The sequence below is a fragment of the Vicugna pacos genome, chromosome X (genome assembly GCF_048564905.1).
Source record: "Vicugna pacos chromosome X, VicPac4, whole genome shotgun sequence".
NCBI classification, from domain to species: domain Eukaryota; kingdom Metazoa; phylum Chordata; class Mammalia; order Artiodactyla; family Camelidae; genus Vicugna; species Vicugna pacos.
The window spans coordinates 102,914,679-102,941,435 of NC_133023.1; the positions used below are offsets into that span (position 1 = coordinate 102,914,679).

The 26,757-nt window shown below is 37.3% G+C and overlaps 1 protein-coding gene across 13 annotated transcripts in view; it reads left to right on the plus strand.

Annotated features, from left to right (window-relative positions):
- Positions 1-1,123: 1,123 nt before the first annotated feature.
- Positions 1,124-26,757, plus strand: part of FMR1 (fragile X messenger ribonucleoprotein 1) — a 36,869-nt gene continuing 11,235 nt past the window's right edge. For 8 of the 13 annotated variants that reach the window (XM_072956843.1, XM_072956842.1, XM_072956846.1 and 5 more), the window contains exons 1-12: positions 1,209-1,414; positions 10,402-10,454; positions 13,942-14,035; positions 16,638-16,709; positions 16,971-17,119; positions 18,191-18,284; positions 18,370-18,486; positions 20,698-20,868; positions 20,966-21,044; positions 24,648-24,757; positions 25,453-25,587; positions 26,087-26,149. In XM_072956843.1, the coding sequence (XP_072812944.1) occupies positions 1,364-1,414; positions 10,402-10,454; positions 13,942-14,035; positions 16,638-16,709; positions 16,971-17,119; positions 18,191-18,284; positions 18,370-18,486; positions 20,698-20,868; positions 20,966-21,044; positions 24,648-24,757; positions 25,453-25,587; positions 26,087-26,149 (1,188 nt within the window). In that variant the 5' untranslated portion in view covers positions 1,209-1,363. Of the gene's footprint in view, positions 1,415-10,401; positions 10,455-13,941; positions 14,036-16,637; positions 16,710-16,970; positions 17,120-18,190; positions 18,285-18,369; positions 18,487-20,697; positions 20,869-20,965; positions 21,045-24,647; positions 24,758-25,452; positions 25,588-26,086; positions 26,150-26,757 lie in introns of all 13 variants that reach the window. The other 5 variants (XM_072956844.1, XM_072956849.1, XM_072956847.1 and 2 more) reach the window with 3 other exon arrangements.

Sequence of the window (26,757 nt, forward strand, 5' to 3'; positions counted from 1 at the left end):
TTCCAAGTTCAATGCTGCCAGTCTTTTCTTTCTTTTTCTCTTTTACCGATGTTTCACTAGCAGCTAGCACAGTGCCTGGCATATGGTAGGGGCTCAATAAACTTCTCAGTTGAATAGAGGCCTTCCAAAAGAAACCTAGGTCAATGTGGATACAAGCACGGTGCAGAAGAAGGAATGAGAGTTGGGTTTTTTCCTACTGTGGAGGGTAAAGGGGAAGAGCTACAAGGAAACAGGTGCGCGGCCCTGTAGATATGTCGCCTGACTGCTGTCCACATGCCCACCCCACCCTCTGGTACAGGGTGGGCATACACCATGCGTGAACTACTAGGAAGGTAAACCGTAAAGCAATCAGCAAGTGTTTAACAGATTTTTTTCTTTTTTTACGTATGCCAAGTAAAAGTATGAAACTGAAGCGAGGGAAGTATGTGGTCAGTGCTGGGTCTGAGGGAAGACTAACATTTCCAGAGATCCTGACACAATGCACTGGCTCTCAGAGGACACAGGATGTGTCCACAGGACAGCCCAAAGTCTCCTGGGGAGGGGGTGGCGTTATTCTCACCTTCTGCCTCTAAGGGTCACACAAGTCTGGGTCACGGTGGTTGCCACTGTCACTAGTTCAAAGTCTTCTTCAATCTATCTTCAAACTAATTCTTCACCTTTATTCTTGTCCCCCACTGAACCTCCAGCTCAGTCAGGCTCTGCCCCACTTTAAAAAACAAAAACAACCTCCAACCCAAGCCAGCCCGGACTCGGGTAAGTGAATACACTTGATGGCCACGGAGGCCCCTTCCCACTCCTCGGCTTCCCCGTCTAAAGGAACGGGCGCTCTGGACCTCGCCAGGCGACGCGAAGCGGCGCGACCTCAGCTAGCGGTGCGACCTGTCGCAGTCCTTCTCGCTTCCCGCCCGCCGCCGAGCCCACGCACGCAGAGCCCGCGCGCCTTACGTCGGGCCCGGCCCCCCCACCCCCACCGGCCGGGCTCCAGCAGCGCGCAGGCGCGCGCTCCTGGGCCCGCGAGGGGAAAGAGGGCGGGGCCGAGGGGCCGAACCCGCGGGGGGAGGGGCGGCGCCGGTCACGTGACGCGGTTTCACTGTTTACACGCGGAGCGGCCGGAGCGTTCGGCCTCAGTCAGGCGCTCGGCTCCGTTTCGGTTTCACTTCCGGTGAGGGGCCGCCTCAGAGCGGGCGGTGAGCCGACGGCGAGCGCAGGAGGCGGCTGTGACGGCGGCGCCGCTGCCGGAGGGCGTGCGGCAGCGCGGCGGCGGCGGCGGCGGCGGCGGCGGCGGCGGCGGCGGTTGGGCCTCGAGCGCCCGCAGCCCACCTCTCGGGGGCGGGCTCCCGGTGCGAGCAGGGCTGACGAGAAGATGGAGGAGCTGGTGGTGGAAGTGCGGGGCTCCAATGGCGCTTTCTACAAGGTACTTGGCTCCAGGGCAGGCCCCATCTTCGCCCTTCTTTCCCTCCCTTTTCTTCTGAGCCTCGGCCGGAGACAGGCCCCGGGCCCTCTTCCTGAGCGCTGCGCCCGGGGGCCAGGGCGCGCTCGGCGGGATGTGGTTTGAGAGGGAGGGAAGGACCGGACTTAGGGCCTGTAGGAAGCCCCTCGAGCCTCGCTGCCTCTCCTACGTGAGGCCCCGGCGCCTGTCGAAATTAGAAGCGGGCAAGGAAAAGGGGGTGCCCTTTCGGGGGCCGAGCCCCAGCAGGGAGAGCTGGGGATGGGCGAGGGCCGGCGGCAGGTAGGGGATCCAGGCGGGAAGGGCCGGTATCCGCACGAAGTGACGGTGACGGCTTATTTTCTCTTTTCTTAAATATCTTCTCTCAGTGGGATCCGGGCCTGACGTGTGGGTAGTTGCCGAGGAGCAGGGGGCGCTTCCGTCAAGCCACCTCCTGCCTTGCGAAAAGGGTTTGAGATCTCCTTTGGCTTCTCTTTTCCGGTCCAGCATTGGGACTTCGGAGAGCTCCACTGTTCTGGGCGAGGAGTGTGAAGAAAGAGTAGTAAGAAGCTGTAGTCGGTACCAGGTCACAATGGCAACAAATTTTTAGTTGCCTCTCCTTGTGGGTTTCAGAAGAGATTTTAGATCCAAAAGTTTCAGGAAGACTCTGACATACCCGAGTAGTGCTTTAAAGAAGTTGGTAATCTTGAATATTCGTGGTCCCCTTCCCTTGTTATAAATGTGGGAAATTCAGAAATACAGATGCTTCAGCGTCTAAAAACACTGGCAACTCTGCCACTTAAGAAAAAAAATTAACCCTCCAAAGGCCTGAATATATGCCATGAAACTTCAGGAAATTAACTGAGAGTATATAATTACTACGGATTTTTTTCAAGTGAGTGGAAATGATTGTTCTGTGCTCCAAGTACTTGACTATCTTCTCTGAATGTGTAATGTTGCAGTGGATTGTATTGTTGAGGTTTTAAATAGGCATGCGTGGTTTTACTGCAAGTTTTTCTTTTGTAAGTTACACCGTTGCAGAACAACTAATATCTTACATTTTTCAAAAGGTTTAAAAATATTTTCATGTGTTGGCAGTGCGTGTGTTGGTCTGTACTTACTGTACATCTATCAGTTTATAAGTTTTCGTTTCCTCTTGAATGTCTCTAACTTCTGTAAGTAATATCTCACCTTACTATAGTATTTTGGCAACAGAAGATGCACATAGAAGGAAGCTTGGAAATTAAATATTGCTATTGTCCAAACGCAATTCTTAAATTTATTTAGAATAACATAAACATTTCAAACGAGCTATAGGAAAATAAACATTGGCTTAACTATGTTATGTGTTTACCAATTTTATGGAGATATTTGGAGATCAGTGTATTTCATTAGTGAGTAAAGTGTGTAAATTGTTCCATACTTTTAGCAAAATGGTAAAACCTTTAGCTGTAAAAAGAAGAAAAAATAGCCAAGCATTTATGTTCTTAACAGCCTCACCAATAAAAAACTGTTTCAAGTGACTCTGCAGTCAAAATTCTGGATGCATTTATTTCAGTGATCCATAATTTCTGTTGGTTAGTTTGTATAAAATTGTTCTCTAATTTCTTCTGGTTTGTGTAGAGTCATTGTTTCCTAGATTGGTAGTTTTGCTTGCTAGATTTGTGGCACTAAATGTAACAAATATGAGCAGGGGCTAATGGTTGAGCAGTGTGCTAATTTGTGATACTAGCTTAGACAGGATGCCACTCTTACTTTTTTAGTGGAGTTTGTTTGCTATAGAGGGCAAGTAGCACATCCTGGTCTTGAAGGATTCATTGTTCCATTCCAGCAATCTATGATTTGCTCCCATGATTTGGCTTGCAAACTTATTGAAATATAAGAAATGCCCTCTATCTCTCTTCTTAATCCCCCCTATTTTTGTTTTTTAACAAAGTTGTTTACTTCGAAGGTGAATAAAAGGAATGTGTTGTCCCTTAGTTCCTTGAGGGGAAATGTGAAACATGAACAACCGTGTGCAGAGAAATTGCTATTATGTTTTTTTAATTAAGGTTTATTTTAAGAAAGCCTCAAATAGTCTGTATTGGTGGAAAAATGGTTTCTATAATGAAAAGGTTTAAATTTTTATACAGCTCACAATATTGATACGAGTCATAAAAGTAAAGTAGAAGTAAAAGTAAACTGAGTTGCCTGTCCAGTGGGAAGGGCAGAAAGGAGTGGAAATAAAGACCAATAAAAATGAACTGTTACGGAGAAATGTTACATTTATGAGAAAATTAGGAACCTGGGTTCATCAGATTGTAAAGCCTTTAAGAACTAAACAACTCAGATGGCTTCAGTATAATTGAATTCAGACTTTGATTTGCCTAACAGAACCCCATGTTGCAAGGTACAATTCTCCATCTTCTGAGCACATGGTCCAGATTTGCAGTATAGACTGGGTAGAGTGTAAACTGGTAACAATTGGATTGTTTTCTCTAAAACATTAACTCAAACTTAGGATTCAGAATTAACAGAATGGTGAAACCTAAACCCTAAGATTGTAACAGCTTATTTCTATTTTTCCCTCTGGTGTTTATTCTGAAAAACTTGAAAGTTACATTTAGTAACTGTCAGAGCCACTACTTGTGTGCTTAGGAATTTCTTTGACTTAGAAAAAGTTAGTCACATGTACAACTTACAGAGCCTTATGTTATTTAAGACATGATGACACTTGAATTATACCTCACAACATTTTTACAAAGCATTTCCTAAGCAAATACTGTTGAAATAAGGTCCTATTGTAGGGAAATGTACAATCAAGGAAGTTTTTTTTTAATGAAGACGTTAGTGGCCCAACATGTCAGCTACATAGCCTGTAAGAAATCAGTTTTACCCACAAATAAACGCATAAAGCACTATTCACATATTCTCTGAAGTCTCTAGATCTAACTTTGCATACAGGTGTTATTCTTTACTTCGAGGAAGTAAATTATTCGGGTCAACCACATTTTTTTCTTCCCAGGCTAAATAACCTTTCTAGTGTTTAGTATCTTTGTGGAAGCATCATTATTCTCCTTTTGAACTGAGCATTTTTCGGCTTTGTACTCATGCACTTTGAAAACCTCCAAATTATTAATTAAATGCAAAATTCAGTGGTATAATAATTGGGTTTTCTGATTCCTGCCCACTATGAGAATGTACCGCCTGAGATGACTGTGGTTATGATAACTGTTGATAGGTGCTGAGAGCTTTCTAGGTGCCAGGGACTGTTCAGGTACTTTACCTCTGTTAATTTATTTAATCATCTCCCACAACCCTGAGGTACTATTGTTATTCCCATTTTATAGATGAGGACATAGATGTACACAGAGATGAGATAAGTGACTTACTAAGTGTCAGAGCTAGTAAGGGTCAGATCTCAGATTTGAGATCAGGTAGTCTGATTACTTGAAATGATGAAATTTATCTTGAAGAAATGAATTGTGTATGATTTCCTGCCGATTTTTAAAATTTCATTGTAATCTTTGATTGTATTTGTTACTATAACATTGCCTTAACATTCTGTAAGTACAGTTGCAAGGCGATATTACCTTTTTTTTTAACTGATGATACAGAGATGTCATGAAATATTCAGCTTATGTATCGGCTTCCTTTTTATTAACTTTTGCACCCTGGCATATTACCCTGTACTTCTTCAAATGAATGCTTATCAATGAAAGATAAAGTTAGATATCTTTGTTACTGCTGTGAAGTTTGCTTTTATTACACTGGGAACACATAAGAACTGAAGTATTCAAAAGTTAGAATACATACACAAGGAAGATTAATAACTCATTCAACACTATTCTCTCTGTACTTGTGTGTTGTCTTTGGGTCATTGTGAACCAGAAAGAATGCATTTTTCTCAAAATTTGTGGTAAATGCCCAAGTGAAGTCAAATATTCCTGGACATGCACTGTGGTTGGAACGGTTGTTGATAAGGTTTATTTTACTTTTCCCTTTCCGTTCATTCCCATACATTCTTAGTGCCCATATACAAAGGGTGGCAAAGCAATAACTTGCTTTTTATTTGAAGCCTTGGGTTTGAATCATATTTTATCACATTTCATATGTCCTTATCATCTATCTCCTACAGATTTTCTTTAAGAGGGATATTTTGCAATGCTCTAAGTTTTCTCTAATTAGAATTATCATTGTACTACATGTACTGTCTTCAGTAATAATGCAGTAGTTGTTCATTGGTGGTCAGGGCCTTACACAGAAATTTCTCTGCACAGTCACCTCTCATTTGTGAGAGAGTTTGCTGCGTCAAGGGGTGAGACATAGTGGGGGAGTAAGAGTTCACCCAGATAGAGATGGACTTTCTTTTAGTTTCATCATTCCTGGTAATGTAATGTTTGAATTGGACATCTCTAGTCATTACACACTGCAGTATTTTGTGATTGCCCCTGTGGCCCAGTTGCCAATGAGTTGGGGGATCCCATAATGATTTTTTGATTTCCTGTTTATTCCTCCTGATAAGGAGACTTTGTCTGTCTTTAACTGTACCTTTAGCACCTTTTTCAAACCCCAAAGATTTTCATCACTTTTTTTTCCTTCTCACAGTCTGCATAACCTTTTAGTATTTAGTATCTTTGAGGAAGCAGCTTCCTCTTTTTCTATCCTAATTTTTAAATCTTTTTTAAGTATGCTTTTGTTGAGATACAACTTTTCAAATGCAAGAGTGCTTATGATTCTGCATCTTTCAAAAAATATACCCCTCTCTGCTTTACCTCTCATTTGTTTACTGCCATCTTTGTGCCACGCATTGTGCTAGGCACTAGACATGTGTGATTTCATTATTCACAGCCACTTTAGATGGCAAGTCCAGTTGCCCTGTATCCATTCTTTACTTGCAGACAAGGAATCTGAGGCCCAGAGACCACTTATGTCATAGAACCAAAATTTTGAACCTAGCTCTCATCCAGTCCCACGCAGCTCCCTCCATGTATTCATTCAAACCTATTCAGTTGCCTTCTTTGGTAACCTCTCAGGAAACCCCTGACCTATCTTCTCATCGACTTTGCTTCATGTAGACAAGTAGAGATCACAACAAAATGTAGTTTCCCAAGTTGGTGGTGGGTGAGGTGATAGTGTTCTGGGCATGGCCAGGGGAAGAAAGGGTATGAGTGGTGGCATAAGGGAGGGTCAGGGCCAAAAAGAAGGGTTATTGGAGAAAGTATGATGAGAAGCAGCAAGACAGGACCTTTGTTGGAAGTGAGGGTTTAGCAAAAGGCCTTAGAAGTCACAGGAGGACTTTGTCCTTGGTGAGAGTGCAGGCCAGAGGCAACCTGTGAGTTTCTTTTATTCCACTTATTACAGCAGCAACAAGATGATATTATATGCCTGCTGTATTCACTTAATATGCAAACAGTGACTAAAAATGACTAGTTTTGGAATAGTCATGCAAACATTCATATACAGATAAGCCTCATTAACTTGAAGGCAATGGCCCTGGTGAGGCTGTGATGATTACTCAAACCATTTCTGACACTCTACATCCGGAACTGCTTTCAGAGCATTTGAAAGCTTTTTTTTTTTAATAGTCACAACAGTTGCAGATCTTCCTCCTTTGAAGGAGTGCTTAATTTGAGGAAATAGGCAAGTGTGGTAAATGAGTATGATTAAACTGTGCAATAAGTTTTTGGCAAATAGAAAAAAATTAAAGTAGAGCAGTGAAGTAATAAGACTACATTTTAGAGTGCTTTCAAGGTAAATTTGAAAACAGTCCCCAACATTTGTGAATGTTTGAAATCAACACTGTCCATTGGAACTTTCTGTGATGACAGACGTGGTCTCTGCCTGTGCTGTCCGCTACAGTAGGGACTAAGTCACGTGTGACTACTGAGCACTTGAAATGTGGCTTGAAAAGTATGACTGAGAGACTGATGTTTAAATCTTATTTAATTGTAATTAATGAAATATAAATATTCAGATATGGCCAGCAGCCTCTCTGGTGAACAGCAGCACAGTTTTAGACAAGGACAGTAGTATTGGAAGGATACCAGATTTAGTGAGAACAGTTCTTCACCCACCTGTGACAAGGTTCTCTTAGTAGACTAAAGGATTTAATATTTTCAGCATGTAGTAAACAGTAAGGAACTAGTATTAATTACTTGTGCAAACATAAAACTGTAGACAAGGATGAAGACAGAAGCAATGACATTTTTTGGTAAATAAGGGATTAGCTTCGAATAGGAGTCCCACCCTCAAAAAGCAGATTGTTGGTTTCGTATTAGCCACCATGTAAAGACAGGGGAACTAGAGTTCTCGAAATATTCTGTAGAGAATATGTGTGATTTAAATATAGCTGAGGAGAACTAAGAAAGATCAAAATGATAGGAAGAAAATGTGGATCCCCTCCCCCTCATTTAAACCAACAACAATAAAGATACATACACATGCTTGACTTAGAAATAATAATTTAGCCAGCTTGGGTATAGCAGAACACCTGGATTCAATTATAGTCCACCTTGATCTTACAAGGAAACTTTTTTTCAGCATAGCTTTGCTTTTATTCTTTTAAGCATAATTGCAGAAGTTATGTATCTTTGTTTAGCTTCCATGTACAGTCGACCCTTGAACACACCGAGGCTTAGGGATGCCAACTCCCCCTTCTCCACACAATCTGCCTCAGAAACAAAGAAATTGATACAGGCTCACCCAAAGGCAGGAAGATGAAACCGTTTGGATAGACTCAGAACTCAGACTCCTCGTTCCTTTGATTCCATGTATTGTGATCTCTAATTGATCAATTAGAACTTCGTGAATTTAAAGGTCTGTAAATTGAAAGCATAGGTACTATGTTTATTGAAAAAAAAATCTGCTTGGAAGTGGATCCTCACAGTTCAAACCTGTGTTGTTCAGGGGTCAACTGTAAATGCTTTACAGGGCCCTGCCTTGTTTGCCATTGTTTTTCTTAAAGAACAACTAATTAATACTTTACTGATCTGTTTTAATTTGGTATTTTGAGAAATTGCGGTTTTTAAAAAAATGCTTTAACTCTGGCCTTTAAATATGTTGTTGCTTACCAAGACATTTGCATTGAATCATTTGTTTATTTAACACATTTATTGGGTACCTACTATATACCAGAAATTGTGCCAGTTACTGAAGATACAGAACCTAAAGAATGGTCTTAGTCTGAACTGATTATCTTCCTAGTATCCAAAGTCATGAGGATTTACTGCTATAGTTTCTTTGTAAGAGTCTTATAGTTCTAGCTCTTACTTTTAGGTCTGTGATGCATTTTTAGTTGATTTTTATATATGGTATAAGGTAAGGCCAAAATTTATTCTTTTGCATGTGGATATCCAGTTTTCCCAGCACCATTTGTTGAAAACCCTTTTTTTTTTCTCCACTGAATTGTCTTGGCTTCCATGTCCACAAAGACTTTCTTTCTACCACACCCCAAGCTGTTTCTCCAGGTCTTAAGCTTTTGTTTCTGCTGCCCATTAGGCGTGTCTTTCCTCCCTGTCCTTCACTCCCTAAGCTGGATAGGAACCTCACCCTTTTCAGTTTGTCTTCCCTGATCAACATACCACCCCCCCTCACAGTACACATACCTTTCCTCCCAGGCTAGGATAGGAACCCCTTAGGCAATGGTCCATGATAACATCTGTTCATTGAGTTCTCAGTAGATATTCTGAAGTCCAACAGTAAATAAAATAGGACCTATGTTGCCCACCCTCAGGAAGCTTACTGTCTAAGAAAATGGGCGATAATAACGTAGTGGGGTAAGTTTATAGCAGGGATGTGCATAGGATGCTGTAAGAATGCAGAGGACCAAATTGAACCTGGTGTTCTGGGTTTCCCCATAGGAGGTGACATCTGAACTGAAACCTAAAAGACCGTTAAGAGATAGCTAGGTGAAAAGAAGGGAAGGACAAGAGGAAAGGAGGAATAGCAGCATGTACAGAGAGAGGCCCAAGTAGTTTAGCACTGCTGAATCACAACCTCCAAGGATGTGAAAGATGAAGCTGGGAGAAGTCGGCAGCAGGACGGGTCACGAAGGGCCTTTTACAGCCAGAGTAGTTTGACCGTAATCCTGCAGATAGGGAGAAGCCACGGAAAGACAGAAACATGTACAGAACAAATTTGAGTAAGAAGCTTAAATCTCTCAAGCCATTTTAAAATGAATCAAGATATAAAGCCCCTTGAGTTTCTTTATGCTTTATCCTACTTCTCTAATTGTCAAAAACAAAACCTCCTTTTCTGCACCTATTAAAAACTTAATTTTATAGAATTACAGACAGCATGCTGATTAAAGAATTCTTGATAATTAGTTAGCTATTACTTTTGTTGTGTCGTTCTGCAGATTACTAGCAATTGCGTCATCAGATTTAAAAGATTTAAACCTCTGTACTTCATATTACTGTTTTGCTCTCCAAGTGCCTATGAGATTGAGAATTTAATTAAACTCTGGTAATTGGACTTTTTAGTGGTATTAGCAGCATATTGTTGGAGAGAATTTAGTGTACTTGTGTATACATAGATTTGAGATTATATTTAGTTATTTATGATTGTATTCTAAAATTTTATTATGAAGAAAAACGTAGGTTACAACAGATTTATACTAGGTGGCATATAGCTCTGGAACAAGTTTCTTATTTCTGTTAATTCTAGCCTGAAGTGTACCTCCAGCTTTGCGCTCACCACTTGCATTGTAATTTTCAATTTACTTTTCTCTCCTTTTCTTATTAGATGCTGAACTCTGAGCAGTTTTTTCTTGTTTTATTTTTAACTAATCAGTATTTCTAGGGCCTAGCACATAGTAGGTATCTAAATATAGATATGATTCATGAATGAGTGATCTTCACAAACTGCCAGACTTTCCTTTGAAGCTCCATTCTGTTCTTAAACATAAAATGTTCGGTATCTCTGTAAAATGTAACTAAAAACAAAAATGACATTTAAGGTTAGAAGTTAATTCAACTGTGATATTTTTCTTATAGGCATTTGTAAAGGATGTTCATGAAGATTCAATAACAGTGGCATTTGAAAACAAGTAAGTGTCTTGATAAAATTTGAATAGTTAGGTTCTTTAATATTTTATGCTAATTTTTCTATTTACTCCTCATTAAAAAAATTTTAAGTCTAGTTTGAGTGTTTTTCAGGAATGGATCTTCATGTTATTGACCAGGAAGTTCCTGAACAGCGCAGTATTAAACCAGTGGGATGGCTGTTCCTGCTAATGACCTCAGAGATCTCTTTTGTATAATCTTGATCCTTACATCTCAGCCCCCTTGAATGTGAAGAAAGATACCAGATTCTTCTGTATTAGTAACTGAGAGTTTAGATAGGAATATTTGTAAATATTAAAAGATAAAAATGAATGGGTTCATGGGTATTGGGAAAGTAGATGTGAGTTTTGTAATATTAAATCTAAAATTGATGGTTTTAGTTGTCTAGTACATTTTATTGGAAATAATTGTTTGCCCATTAACATTTTTTATCTGTTTCATATGTTTATGGTCATTAATAGCAGTAACTGATCTTCTCTGCATTCTTCTGCTAGTTGAGTAAATAAAGATACTTTGAGGCCTAGGAACATTAGCTATACGAAGGCATCAGTAGTATAGCCGTTAACATTTCATTGGGGAAGACAAGTCTCTTGACTGAATTTTTTGAATGCTAATAAACAGCTGTTTTCAGACAGGCCAGTCAAGATTCTAAAGTATGTATAAACTCCTTAGACAAAGTGTAGATGTGGTTGCGATCTTAGGATTTTACTGAACTCTGAAGGTGGTCAACAATGATAATGTTTTGGCTTTTATTTACCAAGAGAAATTAATAGTGTATCAAAAACAGATTGCAAATCTATAGAGAGATGAAATAGATTAGTGGTTGCTTAGGGTTGGTAGAGGATGGAGAGCCATAGCTAAAGAGTATGAGGTTTCTTTTTCAGTTGATGAAAATGTTCTGAAATTGACTGGTAATGGTTGTGCCTATCTATGAATATACTTAAAACCATTGACTTGTATGGGTGTTTTGAAGATTGAAAAATCTTGTTCAGCGTGGGTGACCACCAAAAAGCAATCTGAAAGTGTCTGTATGTCACAACTGAGACAAATCGGGGAGTTTGTTGTTTGATGTCAAGTAAAATGTACTGTTTAAAAAAAATTGATTTGTACATAGTCTTAAGTGGATAGGTTATATGGTCATGTGAATTATATCTCAATAAATCTGTTAAAATACAGTATTTAACTCAGTCATGCTATAATTAGACTGTTAGCAGAATCTTTTAGCTACCAGCAGGACAAAGTACAGTTGACCCTTGAACAACATGAGTTTGCACTGCATGTGATCACTTATATGTGAATTTTTTTCAAAGTAAATACTACGGCACTACACAATCCAAGGTTGGTTGAATCCACGACGCCAACCTCAGGTATGGAGAGCCCAGTATAAGTTATACATGGATTCTAGACTGTGTAGAGGGTCAGCATCCCTAACCCCCGAATTGTTCAAGGGTTAACTGTAGTAGTCTCAGATGCTTGAAACATATTTAGGAGGACAGAGATAAAAGGATTGAGTACCCTACCCTGTTCTCAGCTCTAGACAAATAGTCTCGGCCCAAAATACAAGTTTGGATAATAGAATGAATACCTTTCTCTGAATACAGAAAGCCAAAAGTTCCAAAATCTGCCTCTTTGCATGTTTATCCATGTATTATATGCTAGACAATAGCATCACACCTCTAGCAGAGGGATTTTTGATAACTCGGAGAGTAATTTTTTTCTTGTAATTATACTCTTATCTGCTTACTTCCATCACTAGGTAAACACTGTTTTCCATAAACAGAGAGTTATCTTTATTTGCCACTCTAGTAGTTTCTCCTATAGTCCTTAATCTAAAGTATTAAGCAAACACTCATTTCCTCTATTCATTTAAGAATGTGTCTAGTTTATACACTGATAGATCAATTCTCTTTTGTTTTCAATCAGATTTCTACTATTAACTTAAAATTATTCTGTCTTTGGACCTCCTAATTCTCTCCTGTACTATAGCTGCATACAAGGTTCTCTTCAAGCTATTTGTCATCCTGGGAATTTGAAATAGATCAGCTTTTTCCTTGTGTTTGTGAAGTATGCATGAGATTCAACACTGAATTTGAGCATATCACCAGGATTTGATAGGTCCCTACTAAATCAGCTTCTTTGTACTTCCTTGTGTTTTTTGTTTTTCTGTTAAAAAACAAAAAACTGATAATCTGTAAAACTTCAGACACTTTCTTTCCTTTCAGTCATAAAGGAACTCCTATAATACCACATTATTTTAGATGCTTTGTTTTTACCTTCTGTGTTTTACGTTTTTGAAAAAAGAATTTGAATTTTTATCTCTGTATACTAAAGACTTAAAATAATTATTCCTTTTTTGAAACCAAGAAAATTATATTATGTATTATTATATGCTTTACAAGTCAAATTTAGCAGTACATCTGTAACATGTTAAGTCACTAATGTCAGTAAATATATTTTTAAAAAGTTGTTCTGAAGTAAAGACAGTTTATAGTTTTCAAGGGTGTATAATAATTCAAAGAAAAGGTTCAGTCTAATATATGCCCTAATAGATTTCCACAAATTCTGATTCAGTTACCTACTCTACTATCTTATATAATAGCTCTTCTCTAAAGAATAAAATATGCTTTTCTCAATAGGATTTTACTAAGAAGGCCCTTTAGCAGTAAACCCAGAAATGACTGCTTTAGCAGTTGAATCCTCCAGTATTTTTACAAAGTTTATCTTTTAATATTTTATATCATTGTGGATATAAAAGAATAATTTGGTGTTTTTCAAAATTGTTCCATATAATTTTAAGTTAAAAACCAGAGGCAACTTACTGAACTCCTATAGGCTGTCTCCATCGGGTTTCTGTGGTTTAGGAGACCCCACCAGGCCAGTGCATGCTGGTACATCATACAGATCAGCAGCCAGCTATCCATGGCAAGAATTGAGCACCTCGCTGGATCTAAAATTTAAAGGGGGAAAAGTGAGTTGTGAATTGCTAACGTGCTGACTGCCCCATTTTGCTTGGGAACTAGAGGGCATTTAGGACCAGTTTCTATGGTCATTGGAATGTGGTTAAAATTCCTTTGCAAGTAGAAGTATGGTGATACTACTAACACTTACTGATACTAACGTATTTAATTTAAGCATTAAAAGAAATTGCTGTTGTGGCCTTAAGTTTAGAATTCTTAGAGGTTGAAATTATTGGAAGAAAGACTTGTTTGGAAAATGGTAATGTTGATATATTGTGTTTAGAGAAATACTCCAAACAGAACTACAAGGCTGCTGTGCTGCATGCAGACTCAGTTGAAGTGTCTCTGTGTTGCCATTATGTCCCACTCAGCAAAACACTGACAGTTTTAAAGCATTTGCTTCTTTAAAGTAGAAAAACAGAGGGTCACACTTAACTAAAAGTTGATGGCAGCATGGTCATTGTTTCCATTAAGCCAAAAAGCATGTAAAATAATTTCGTTTGCTTATTTGCAGCTGGCAGCCAGAGAGGCAGATTCCATTCCATGATGTGAGATTTCCACCACCTGTGGGTTATAATAAAGATATAAATGAAAGTGATGAAGTTGAGGTAAGTTTCCCCTGCCATTAAGTTATTAAGCACTGAAGAGGTAGGAGCATTTAGCTTGCCTGTACCTTCTGTACCCTTTGTTTAACACTTTTTAATCTACCTTAAGAATTACAACTGTGATACAAATAAGCTTTTTGACTGAGCCATCTTAATAATTATTTGAAATAACACGTTATTGACGCTTAAATGTGGCTGCCTAAGGGCGCAGCTTTGAAAGTCACCACTGATTTCCTTTGCCCACTAGTATTTCTCCCCCCCCAATTTTTCAGTCTTTTATTTGAATAATATATTATTAGTTTATAACTGTGTCTCCATTTTAAGCAAAATGAGTTAGGAAAGTTAATCTTACAAAGGGAAAAACATTATCCCTTATAGTAGAGCAGCATCGTACAGTTTCTTTAAGCAGCAGTAAATCCTTCTGGCATATTTTTAAAAACTCATCTACAAGTTTTAGTATATACACATAGAGGTAAAACATCTTTTTGCAGGAGATGCTGTGAACCACCTGTTTATGTGCCATTGATGTCTTTGACCAAAAGGTGCCATGAAGATGTAACATGTTAACCACAACATTGTGTTTGTGCTTTCTCTAGCCACTGAAAAGTGTTGTGAGACTTAAGGCCCTCGAAGTCAGCTTTATGTTGTAGTCGGTCTGTATAGTATTCTCTCCTTCCTCCCCTTTCACATACTCCATTTTAAGCTACTTGTTTCTCCACAACGCCTTGTTAACAGTTGCAGTTTCATGAGTATTTGTGGTATGAAGGAAGCAGCTAAGTAGACGTTGGTAGAGGTCAAATAAAGTGAACTGGGTCCTTGAATTCTCATTTTCTGTGTTACATACAGATGGTGTAATGAAGCAGAAGAGTCCCAGCCTTTGATGAGGTCACAGTCTAGTGAGGATAGCTAATATGGCAGATGTGAATAAGTCCTAGGAAGAAAAAAAGAGGATGGACGGTGATGTAGGGGCAAGAGTGCTGTTTTAGAGAGGGCTCAGGGAAGGTCTTTGGATGTCCAGGCCTGTATTCTTTTCTGTACAGTTTTAAAGTGGAAGTAGACTGGAGTACTATTTATTTACCAAAAATGTAGTCAGTACTTACTAGGTGAAAGGAACTGGGCTTGGTTTTGTGAGGGATCCCAGTAGGGAACACAAACACTGTCTCTACTTGTAGAGGACCTTTTGCTGTTCACATCCCCAGGAGACTACAAGCTCCCTTAAGTCAAGAACCAGCACTTCTGGTCTATTTCAGAAGTCCTCATAGTATTTGGTTGGATAAAAGGGACAGGTTGTTTTTTTTTTCCCCAACTGAGTCACATGACAGGTGGTAACCAATGAGATGCTGATGCTATGATGACCCACTAACAGTAATGCGTAACTGAGATTATCACTCTGGCTAGAGCAGAGCTGAAGGGAATTGATTGTCGCAGGAGAGAAATGTAGGTTAAATTAAGTTGTATTTAGTCACTGTATTGTATAATCATTAACTTAGGTCTTTTGGTCTGTCTATACCAGGAATGCTCATAATAGTGATGGGTAAAGGGGACTTTTTTTTTACAACTTAGTCACATGACAAATGGGAACCAGTGAAACGCTGTTGCTAGGATGACCTCATTGTATTACATAACAGTTAACAAATAACTGAGGTTTTTCTCTGGCCAGAGCAGAGTTGAGAGGAAGTGATGGGGGCAAGAGGGAAAGGTAGGTTGAGTTAAGTTGTGTTTAGTCACTGTGTTGCATAACTGTGAACTACAGTAGTAAAAAGGAGACGAGAGTTGGAACCTTGAGTTGCTTTTCTTCTCTCCTGTCTTCTCCTCCCTGTCCCCCTTGTCCTTCCTGTGTCTTCTTTCTACTTCAGAGTATTTGTCTCTCTCCCCATGTATTACTGTGTTGTGTCTTTCCCTATTAACCTTGATTTACTAGTGTCTTCACAAAGGTTCCATGCTGCACATCATAAGTGAACTTTGAAGTGAAGTGATCATCAGAGAGATCAGTTTAGAAGAACTGGTGCACAGTGTATGAGAGCAGGAAGATGGTATCCAGAGGATTGCCAGCGTGGAGTTACCATTTTAGTGGAGAGGGGTCAGACGACCAGAGATGGACCAAGGATCTGTCCATTTAGTTTGCAGGAGACATGAATGCCAGAGTGGTAACTTTAATGAGCTAACTAGTCAGTGGCCTTACCCACTTAGTGACCATGCAACCAGGCCAGTAACTTCCAGTCAGTTATTTGTTTTTTAGAGTAAAACAAAAACAAGTTTGTCTTTACATTTTTTAGATACATTTTCGTAGCTCACAAAGTACCCAAGGAAAGTATGCCCAGTTTTACAAATGGTCAGCTTTTCTTGAGCACTCCTATTCAGAGTACTGATTACTACTGGGGTAATGCAGAGAAATAGAAAAGCACTTTTTTACAGGGCGCTCATAGGTAATCAGGTAGTTTCTGTACCCACTGGTGATGTGGGTACAATCTGGTTTAAGGTGTAGAGTATATGGGTTTGAAAGACACTAAAGATCATTTTAAGAAATTTTCCTTGATGTCTGATAATTTATAGATTTCTGAATGATGTTAATCATAAAATATTCTATGTTGTAATTTTTGTGTAGGTTTATTCCAGAGCAAATGAAAAAGAGCCTTGCTGTTGGTGGTTAGCTAAAGTGAGGATGATAAAGGGTGAGGTAGGAAAATGCCCATTTAAATTTTTTTTTGTTATGCTTTTTCCCTTTTCTAAAGCCAGGTATACTACATTTCTGTCTGGATTTCTATTTGAAAGTAATATTAACTTGAGTCTTTTTATTAAAATATTTACATGTTCAGTACATTTCATGTGTTTCAGTTTTTTTTTTCTCTAGAGAATTTAAAAATAACTGAATAGGTATAGCTTTTTGTTCTTACTTTAAACAGTGTGACCAGAAATGACTTTGATTTATTTCTCTCAGTTTTACGTGATAGAGTATGCAGCATGTGATGCTACGTACAATGAAATTGTCACAATTGAACGTTTACGATCGGTTAATCCCAACAAACCTGCCACAAAAGATACTTTCCATAAAATCAAACTGGATGTGCCAGAAGACTTACGACAGATGTAAGTTGGTATACGAGAAAGGCTGAGAACTTAGAGGTGCTATGCAGTGAATTTAAAAGAATATAAATTTTAAAATAATAGAAATCAATTTTAAATTCAGTGAACTTTGGCAAAAATGGTTTGCGAAAGTATTGAAAAAGCATATTTAGCTTTATCCAGTTATATAATTAAGCCAACATTGCACTTGTTTAAATACACAACTAATATACATTTGTTCACTAAAGTTGACATTGTTTATAGAATTTTAAGATTTCAAAGTTGATTAATACAGATATTCTGTCATAAGTCACAAAATCAGTTTCTAGATAGTGGAGGTTTCTTCAGGTTTTTTTCCCTTTTAACTAATATTTTCAGATAAATATGTAACAAGTAGAGCAAAAAAAGCTTCAAGAGGTCATCTTTCATATAATCCTTGATCTGGAGTAATGCTTAAAGAGTTTTTAGAGAAGAAATTCCTCTCAAAAGATTTCATCAAGGGCATGTATTAAGTTTAATTTGGACATGTCACACTTTAGATAAATGTTGACTTGTAGTTGAAAGTACATAGAAATCCTGCTTTTTGATTGTAGAGATTGTGTATGTATGTAAATGTTGTGCCTTCTGATTCATATACATTTCCTTCTCTCCCTTAAATTGGTTAGCAGTTTTTCTTTAGAAAAGAAACAACAAAACAAAATTGGGTACCCTGTACCTATTCCTAAAAGTTTTCAACAGTTGACTCAAGAAAATTATTGACCTACCATATGTAACTGAAATCAGGAAGCCTGCAGAGGAGTGTGGCTCCCCTAAAGATGTCACCTTTGGTAATCTAAGACAACCAGTAATCCCTTAAGAACATGACTGTTTTTTTTTCCTTTCTCTATAATCTCAAATGCTTGATTGGGCTGAGGATTTCAGAGACATACAACAAAGGAACTAAACTTTTAAATGATTATAGCATATTTGCATAAATCTAGTTCAACATGAATCTACAGTTCTACAATGTGCAAATTTCTCTGCATATATATGTATACACCAATAGTTAGTAATCATTCATCTTAACTTCACAATGGATACTCTTTTTATTTCTAGGTGTGCCAAAGAATCGGCACATAAGGATTTTAAAAAGGCAGTTGGTGCCTTTTCTGTAACTTATGATCCAGAAAATTATCAGCTTGTCATTTTGGTGAGTGTCTTTGAGTGGTCTATTTTGGTGTATTTCATTTAAGGCATTTACTTTAATAATAATGGTGTTGATTTATATCCTTTAGTCTATCAGTGAAGTCACCTCGAAGCGTGCTCACATGCTGATTGACATGCACTTCCGGAGTCTGCGCACTAAGCTGTCTCTGATACTGAGAAATGAAGAGGCTAGTAAGCAGCTAGAGGTATGTGGCTTTCCCTAGTGCTGCTTGTCAGGCTATTTAGAACTAACTGTGCAGTTACGAAACTTGAATATAGGCAGCTTGTCCTTTGTATATTGTTTCTTAGCAATTCCTCATAGTGTGTATTTTCAAGAATTAAAATTTTACAAAGCATAATCATACTAGAATCTTTCACATCTGAGGTTTTAGAATTAAGCAGCAGTTTATGTATGTTAAGGAACCTACTGGCCAACTCACTTTTTACTAGAAGTTCGTCAAAGCTGCTAATGAAATGAGGCAATGCTTCTTCCATATAACATGTTATCATTAAAGTACTAGAGACTATTTAAATATCTAATCATATTCCTTTCATTATATATGTTTATCTCTGTTTAAAAGGGTGTAGAACTTCTCCATTCTAATTGGTTGTCACTCTTTAAAACTCCTGTCTTCAGATTCCTGCCAGAGGCTATTTCCTTAACTTACTATTTCGTCTCTTAAGGTGCATTTTATCTACTTTTATTAATCCTCCAATAATTTCCATCACCATACATTTATTTTCATTGATAACTATCTAGTACTTCCATCCATTACCATAGAAACTAAATGGATTTTAATTTAAAGTGCCAACTCAAGTATATCACTGTCAGATTCCAGAGTTCCTCATCGTTATTCATTTCATTAGAGGGAAAACACCATGCAGTTGAAACAGTAAAGAAAAAAAGGAGTTCCAAACTGCATTTTAAGAGAGAAGGGAGTCAAGGCTATATTCTTGGAAAACCCTGGGAAACTTACCAACTTCCAACTTAATGTGTGACTGCTGAACTCTTAGTAGGAGAGGAGACATTCATATCTCCTTTAACAATATCTCCTTTTGCTACTTTGTTTTCCTTATGGCCATGGAGGTCTGTTTAATTGGTTTTTACCCTCATTCTTTGTTGATGACCCTGTGTTCACAAGTTTGTGGTTTCTTTAGCAATTCTCTCATAACCTTTAGGCCAGAACAGCCTCCTTAATCTCACTGTGAATATTGTGGAAATATACTCATATACCTCTTCTTAAACATCTAATTCTTCTCAAATGATCTGTTATCGTACCTTTGGCTTATCACTTATTAGTGAATTATCAATTATCACGCTTAATCAGGTGAATGAACCAGAACTCAAAAAACATGACCTCTTGAAAAATCCTAAGAATATTTGGTACATTTTGTTACTCTGATCTACAAAGAGGCTATTATACTTTTTTAATTGTTTACAGTAGTTATACTCATTCATTCAAATTATTGGGTATGTTGAATAATAAGAAACTAGCATGCGTGCCTATCTTTCCTCACTACTAATATTAAAGAGGTCCACATATTCAGATAAGAAATTTCCATTTTTTGACATGAGCCACTAATATGTTTGGTTTTCATTAATGGCATGCTAGAACTAAACATTAAATTTTGGTAATACTGTTTAAAGAGAGTGATTATCCACAAGTTTGGATAACCTAGTTCAGTCATCACTGAATATTGGAAAGAATTCATCATACTTGTGGATCCAGATCACATGGTCTTACAGACTCTGGTCTAATTTTAGGTTGCAGACACATATGTAAGATAAGTTGTAAATCTTTGACATTCTGTAATCATTCAGCTTAATTACTGTACCAATAATTTTTATGATTCCTTTACTCGGTGGGTGAGGGGTGTCTTTTTAATGTTATCACTTCATCAGAGGGATGTCTAGACCAGAGTATCTAGTGATAAGTTATATAAATGGCACTGTTTCCAGAAAAAAATACGCACACACACACACTCATATCCTTTAATAAAAATGAAATGAATATAGTTTTCTGTAAAGATGGTATTTAAATTTTTTTTTATTTAATTAAAATTGAGTCTGTCAGACCCAGTGAGCTGATTTTTATCTGGGAACATTTGATTTGCTTCTTAATTATTACATTGATGTCATTGGTTAACTAAGGCAGCCTTGCAAATAGGTTTTCAAGTTACCTTGGGAAAGTTGTCAACAAACCCTTTCCTGTTAACAAAAATATATCAAATGACATAGACCTTCAGTAACCTAAAAAATACGCTGTGTGAAATACTTTCTTAAACCTGTTAATTTCCAACTGAAACTAATTTGCAGGACCCTGATATACAGGATCAAGATAGTTTACATGGCTGACCTAAATATAGTTGTCTTAAGAGTTGATAAGCATATTAATCAGATGTGCATTTCTCTTCAGAGTTCAAGGCAACTTGCCTCAAGGTTTCATGAACAGTTTATTGTACGAGAAGATCTGATGGGTCTAGCTATTGGTACTCATGGTGCTAATATTCAACAAGCTAGAAAGGTACCTGGGGTCACTGCTATCGATCTAGATGAAGATACCTGCACATTTCATATTTATGGGGAGGTAAATATTTTACTAAATAGTTTTTTTCTCAATTAAAAAACAGTATTTCAGATGGCTCATCTTTTGTTGATTTAAATATTTTCCCTATTCTTACTAGGATCAGGATGCAGTGAAAAAGGCGCGAAGCTTTCTTGAATTTGCTGAAGATGTCATACAAGTTCCAAGAAACTTAGTAGGTGAGTCAAAAATTGCTGTTGACACACGCTACAAAAACAAAAGTTAGGTAAACAACTTATTTATACACATAGAATTCCATTTTCGCTCATTTGAGAAGTCATTTAACTGAAGCTTAATCTTTGAAATAGTCTGTTGCTATAGTGTACAGAAAATACTTGGTAAATATACTCAAAGATTACATTTTCGGAAGGTATGCAAAAGATACTGCTTTGCTAGCTCGAACCCACTAGTGCTTGGAAAGACAAATTCTGCACAGCCTCGTCACTCTATACTTTTTATATCTTAAAATTAAGTATGTTTTTCCAAAATGAATGACATTTGGGGGCTTTTTATAATCTGGAGTATTGATATTTGATCTCTCTAAGTGAAAGATCTGAATATAGGTTACTTAAATTGAGTAAGTTCCTAAGCTAGAAGTAATTCTGAATGTCTCTGGGGAGGGCTTTCTGCAGCATCAACCATAATTCTTCATCTTGACTTGAGTACTGTTGTTTCATGACCGTCACCATCTTGAGTACCAAGAAATACCTAGGAACTCTGTACCAATACTCTTAAATGCTACTGTTGTCCTTAGTAGAATATATCAAAACAAAGTGCATTTTTGTCAAGAATACTACACATTTTAATTTGTAAATAAAATTGGAATATACTGCCTGTACATTTAAAATGAAATTTAAACTTGATATCATGACCAATTATATACAAAGTAATGTATGCCCTTTGGAAGGTTTAAAGAACGAGAAAATAAGGACTTTCTGTGCATTTTCTTTTTTTTTGTAATTTAACATTTTTTATTGATTTATAATCATTTTACAATGTTGTGTCAAATTCCAGTATTCAGCACAATTTTTCAGTCATACATGGAGATATACACACTCATTGTCACATTTTTTTCTCTGTGAGCTACCATTTTCTTCACGTTCAGTTCTACTTAGCCTGTTTTTTTTTGTCACCATAGAATTATAAACATCTTCCTGTGCCATTAAAAAACACTTGGAATAAAATTTCTCTCCCAAATAAAATTAGTTTGATTGAAGATAAAGTATAAATATTAGTGAAATAATGCAGAATTAGTCTCTCAACTATATGCTACAGATGACTAAGAACATGACTATGTAATGTTATGGAGGTAACTTGCACAGCAGTTGTATGTATGGAAAATATACGTATAGCACTATCCTGGTTTACCTCAGGGTAAGTGGGGTTGTGAATGATATTTATTTTCCTCTTATTTATAGTTTGTCAAGCAATTGCATACACTATAGTTAGCAAAGTTACTTTAAATGTCGTAAAATATAGCCATTAGACAGTTTTTTTTTCAAAAATTACCTAATAGACATTAAAATTCTTTTTGGAGATGGCATGATGGTAGGGGAAGGTTTTTGGGTGTAGGTGTTGGATCTAGATTTCAGTCCTACTTCACTTTTTGTTAGCTATTTGACCTTGGGCAACTGACTTAGCCTCTCTCAGTCTACCTTCCTCACTTTGAAAACAAATGAGATAATAGTGTCTACCACACAGGGTTATGATAATTAAATAGGAAGATAAAGATAGATAGGTACAGGTATACATAAATACATAGATATATATTATCTAAGGTCTGGACAGAGTAGAGGACTCTAAATGTTAGTTCTTTCCTTCCCCTTATTCAAAACAATTCCATTCAGTTCAGTAGAGCAGAATTAGAGTAAGCTGTCAGTTGGGGTTTGGAAAAACTATGTAATGTAGAATTGGATTATTTTCTATTAGAATTAGATTCCACCTATAGTCTTACCTGAAGAGAAGAGGATCCCAGAAGTGATATTTCACCAGAAAACCTGATTTTTGTTTTGTTTCTAACTAGTAAAGTAAGACAGTTTTGGTTTAGAGATTGTCTTCTCAGATACTGGAAGTTTTGGGAGTTTTCAGAAAACGTTTTGTACAAAAAAAGATTTGATAAGGCAGATCTTTAGTGAGATGTCTAATCAGTATTGCATGAGTTTTCAAGTCCCACAATATGATTTATAATTTATTTTTCCACAAATTCTTTTTGTATGTATGTTGATTTATCTTTCTAAAAATCTACTTGTTCTTCACCCACTTTTACAGTGAATTGGTTTACTCAGCTATAGTTAACACATAGTATAAAGGATAGTTAAGACATTGATAGAAACATGTACCAAAATCTCATTTTTCTTTCTGCTAACTCACTTCAAAGACCTTTATTAAAATCAACATTAATTCATGAAAATATAAGTGTTATAGATTAAAAAAAAATTGTGGGAAGACTCCATGTAACTTCTCTCCTCCCTCCACCCCTTTTCATTGAAGAGAAGACGAGCAGAAATAATTGACAGAAAGAACAAGATCAAGAGTCTTGATTTAGTGTTGTCACTTGTGTTGCCTGACCACTGACTGGTTAAAAGAGGTTATGGGGGTGAGTGAGGCCGCCACACATGGCAAGAATGCCAAGACTATGCTGATTAGACAAACCCCAAGATCCTGTTTTCCCTGAGTTCTTATCTAAGATTGGCTCAAAGCAAAATTTCTATTCCAGTTTGTTTTCCCCCATCCCTGCCTTATATGAGATGATGGGGCAAGCACATGATGGATGTGGCCGGTTCAGGGGGCTTTCATTACCCTTGAAAGCCCTTGGAATCAGATGTAATTCACATGTACATTTCTAAAAGCAGTTTTTCCTTAATATTTGTAATGTCTTGCCTTATACTAATGCATGATAATGGCTGTGAAAGCAGTCATTTCCCAGTTAAGTAAATCATTGAATTGTATAAAATGAAGGAGAGACAAGTGCCCATTCGTTGCTGGTATTTGAAATCTTTGGAGTTCTAACAGATGTTATTGAGTAAAATTTAATCTTGAATTAGTTTTAAGCTTTTTCACTGTGGTTTTAAGTTATCTTAAAGTGCAATTTCTTAATCTTTTACTCTGATCCCTTCACCTTCTAATATACTAAAATAATTTGTGAGTAATACATAAGAGTAATAGCCTATAACACATTTTGCCTGAAGACGGTACTCTTCTTTTAGATGTACGTATAGCTGCTCAAACCGCTTTTCAACTTAGAGTATCTTTAATAAATGTGCCATATAAAATTCTGAAAATACTTGCCATGGGCAAAGAAGCAGATTTAAATCAAGTACAGATAGAATTGAAATTGTCAAATAAATAAAAGAATGAATGTGTTTTCTATTATCTATCCTTTTCCTTAATTCCTTTTATCAAACTTTGCAGTGATACACACAACTGTACCAGCACATTTAAAGTGTGCCCTGTTATGCAAAATAAGAGCCTATCTTTGAACTGCCTAAAAATTCAAAATTACCCGTATATTAATCAACTCTAATACCTGACTAAAGGAGTTTGATCAATGATGACCTCATAACAACAGAAAGCCAATTTGATTGTCTTTTGCAAAGGAACCTCTGTTTTGGTTTTAAGGTAGACAGACAGACAGACAGATAAAAAGATATAGATAACTGAAATTATATGAAATTGTGTATATATATGCATATATAGTGTGATAGTTTATGCTGGGGGTGTGCTTACTGGTTTAAGGTATGTGTTTTTAAAACCAAACATGAGTTATATATTTCTTGGCTTAGGCAAAGTAATTGGAAAAAATGGAAAACTGATTCAGGAGATTGTGGACAAGTCAGGAGTTGTGAGAGTGAGAATTGAGGCTGAAAATGAGAAAAATGTTCCACAAGAAGAGGTATGTTCTAGTGCGTATGTTTCTGGTTTGTCTAATAAAAGTAAAAATCTTACAATTTTATTTGACATAGTAATTTAGAGGCCTGTTGTATGCACATAATGTGAATGTAAAAATTCTATCAGGCATGCCGGTTAATGTTACAATTGAAGATAATAGTCTCTGTCTATTCTGTAATACTGTGATTTCCAGTTAGTCACTTTACCCCCTTTAAGTCTTATTTCTTGATCTTTAACATGGGTAGTCATAAATGTAAAAACTCTAAAGCACTTGTCAGTTATTAGTTAATGGTGCTGATAGGTAAAATTGGGACAGTGGTTAGGTTTTCTGGCTTTCATTCTTTGGCTTTTTTAGTTTGTGTACATGTGCTTTACATTTTTTTAAGCATTTGTGTGGGGTTGGGGAAGGTGAGGGCAAGCTCTTCTGTACAATGGTACTATTTAAAATAAAATCCCCCCCCCAAATTGCCATAATTTTCACGTTTTATCTAGTTTCTCTTTTGTGAAAGGTTCTTTTACTGAAGTTAAATCTTCGTGGATTTTTACTGCATAATTTTTGCATTCTGTAATTTTTGTTTACCAAAACTGTTTATAATAATTTACAGTCTTATGATGTGATAATTGATATAATAATGCAGCTAAATAAATTCCTAAAAATTGATCCTTTTTTCTCTTTTGTGTTTTGTGTTTTTCACCAAGGAAATTATGCCACCAAATTCCCTACCTTCCAGTAACTCAAGGGTTGGACCTACTCCCTCAGAAGAAAAAAAACATATAGATATAAAGGAAAACAGCACTCATTTTTCTCAATCTAACAGCACAAAAGTCCAGAGGGTAAGGAATAATTGTCACTTTGAATTACACTACAAGTACTTTTTTCGACCCAAATGTCACAATTGGTGTTTCGGATATTTTCTCTGCTTAGGCTTATAGGCTACTCAAGCTGTGTTTGTTTCAAATCTGATTGCCAGCTTATGAAATATTACAAACCAAAGTGCTACCTACATTTCAGTTTATTCACAGTGACAAATCTTATGCTGTAAACATAAAATAAGGGATTGCATTTAATAGTCACAATTTTCTTTTGAGGGTGGACTTTTTTTTTATGCTATATCTCTTGAAATTTTGCAGGTTATAGTAGCTCAAAAATGTACCTTCTGTTAGATGCATAAGTTTCTACGTAAAGCCGTATTTTAAAAACTGATTTTCAGTATTTGAACTAACCTGTTTAGAAACGGATTTAGAAGTCCTGCAGTGAAAGTCCTGCGTTCAGGCTTCTGTGTATCATTTGTTGTAGTTAATGACATCACTTGCATTCCTTATACTACTTTAGGTGTTAGTGGTTTCATCAGTTGTAGCAGGGGAATCCCAGAAACCTGAACTCAAGGCTTGGCAGGTAGGAAAACATTCCTTGAAAAATACATTTTAATTTTATATTTTAATGTTTATTCCCCTTGTTAAGAAAGACTACAAATGATCATCAGGATTAACGGATGGTGGAGGAGTGTTGGTGGGTTTGTGGATCCTTTGCCCTGGGGAGAAAGCTCAAATTCCTTCCTGTTGCTTATAAGGCAGTCGCCTGTCCAGTGGCATCTCTTCCTACTCCTCTCCAAGCTTGCACTCTAGAGAGGCTTCAGCCATACCTGAACTACTTAGCATTCTCCCAGCAGTACTGTCCTGTCTCTTCTAGATGTATGCATGTTTTCTCTTCTTGGAGCACTTTTTTCCTCTAACTTGCCACCTTGCTTTGACCTTACTCCTTGTGCAGCTTTCCTTGTGTACTTGCCAGAGGTCCCCTCCCCCTGACCGACTCAAGAGCCTTTCCCTCTTTCATGCTCCCGTGTGCTCACCCCTGTCATAGCACTTACTACATAGATATTTACTGGTTATCTCAGCCACATTGTGAGTCACTTAAGGGCAGGTGCCTTACCTGGCCCATGAGAACTGCTTATAGGGAAAACAAAAGATTAAAAGCAAAAATGCCATTTTATAAAGAGAAATATA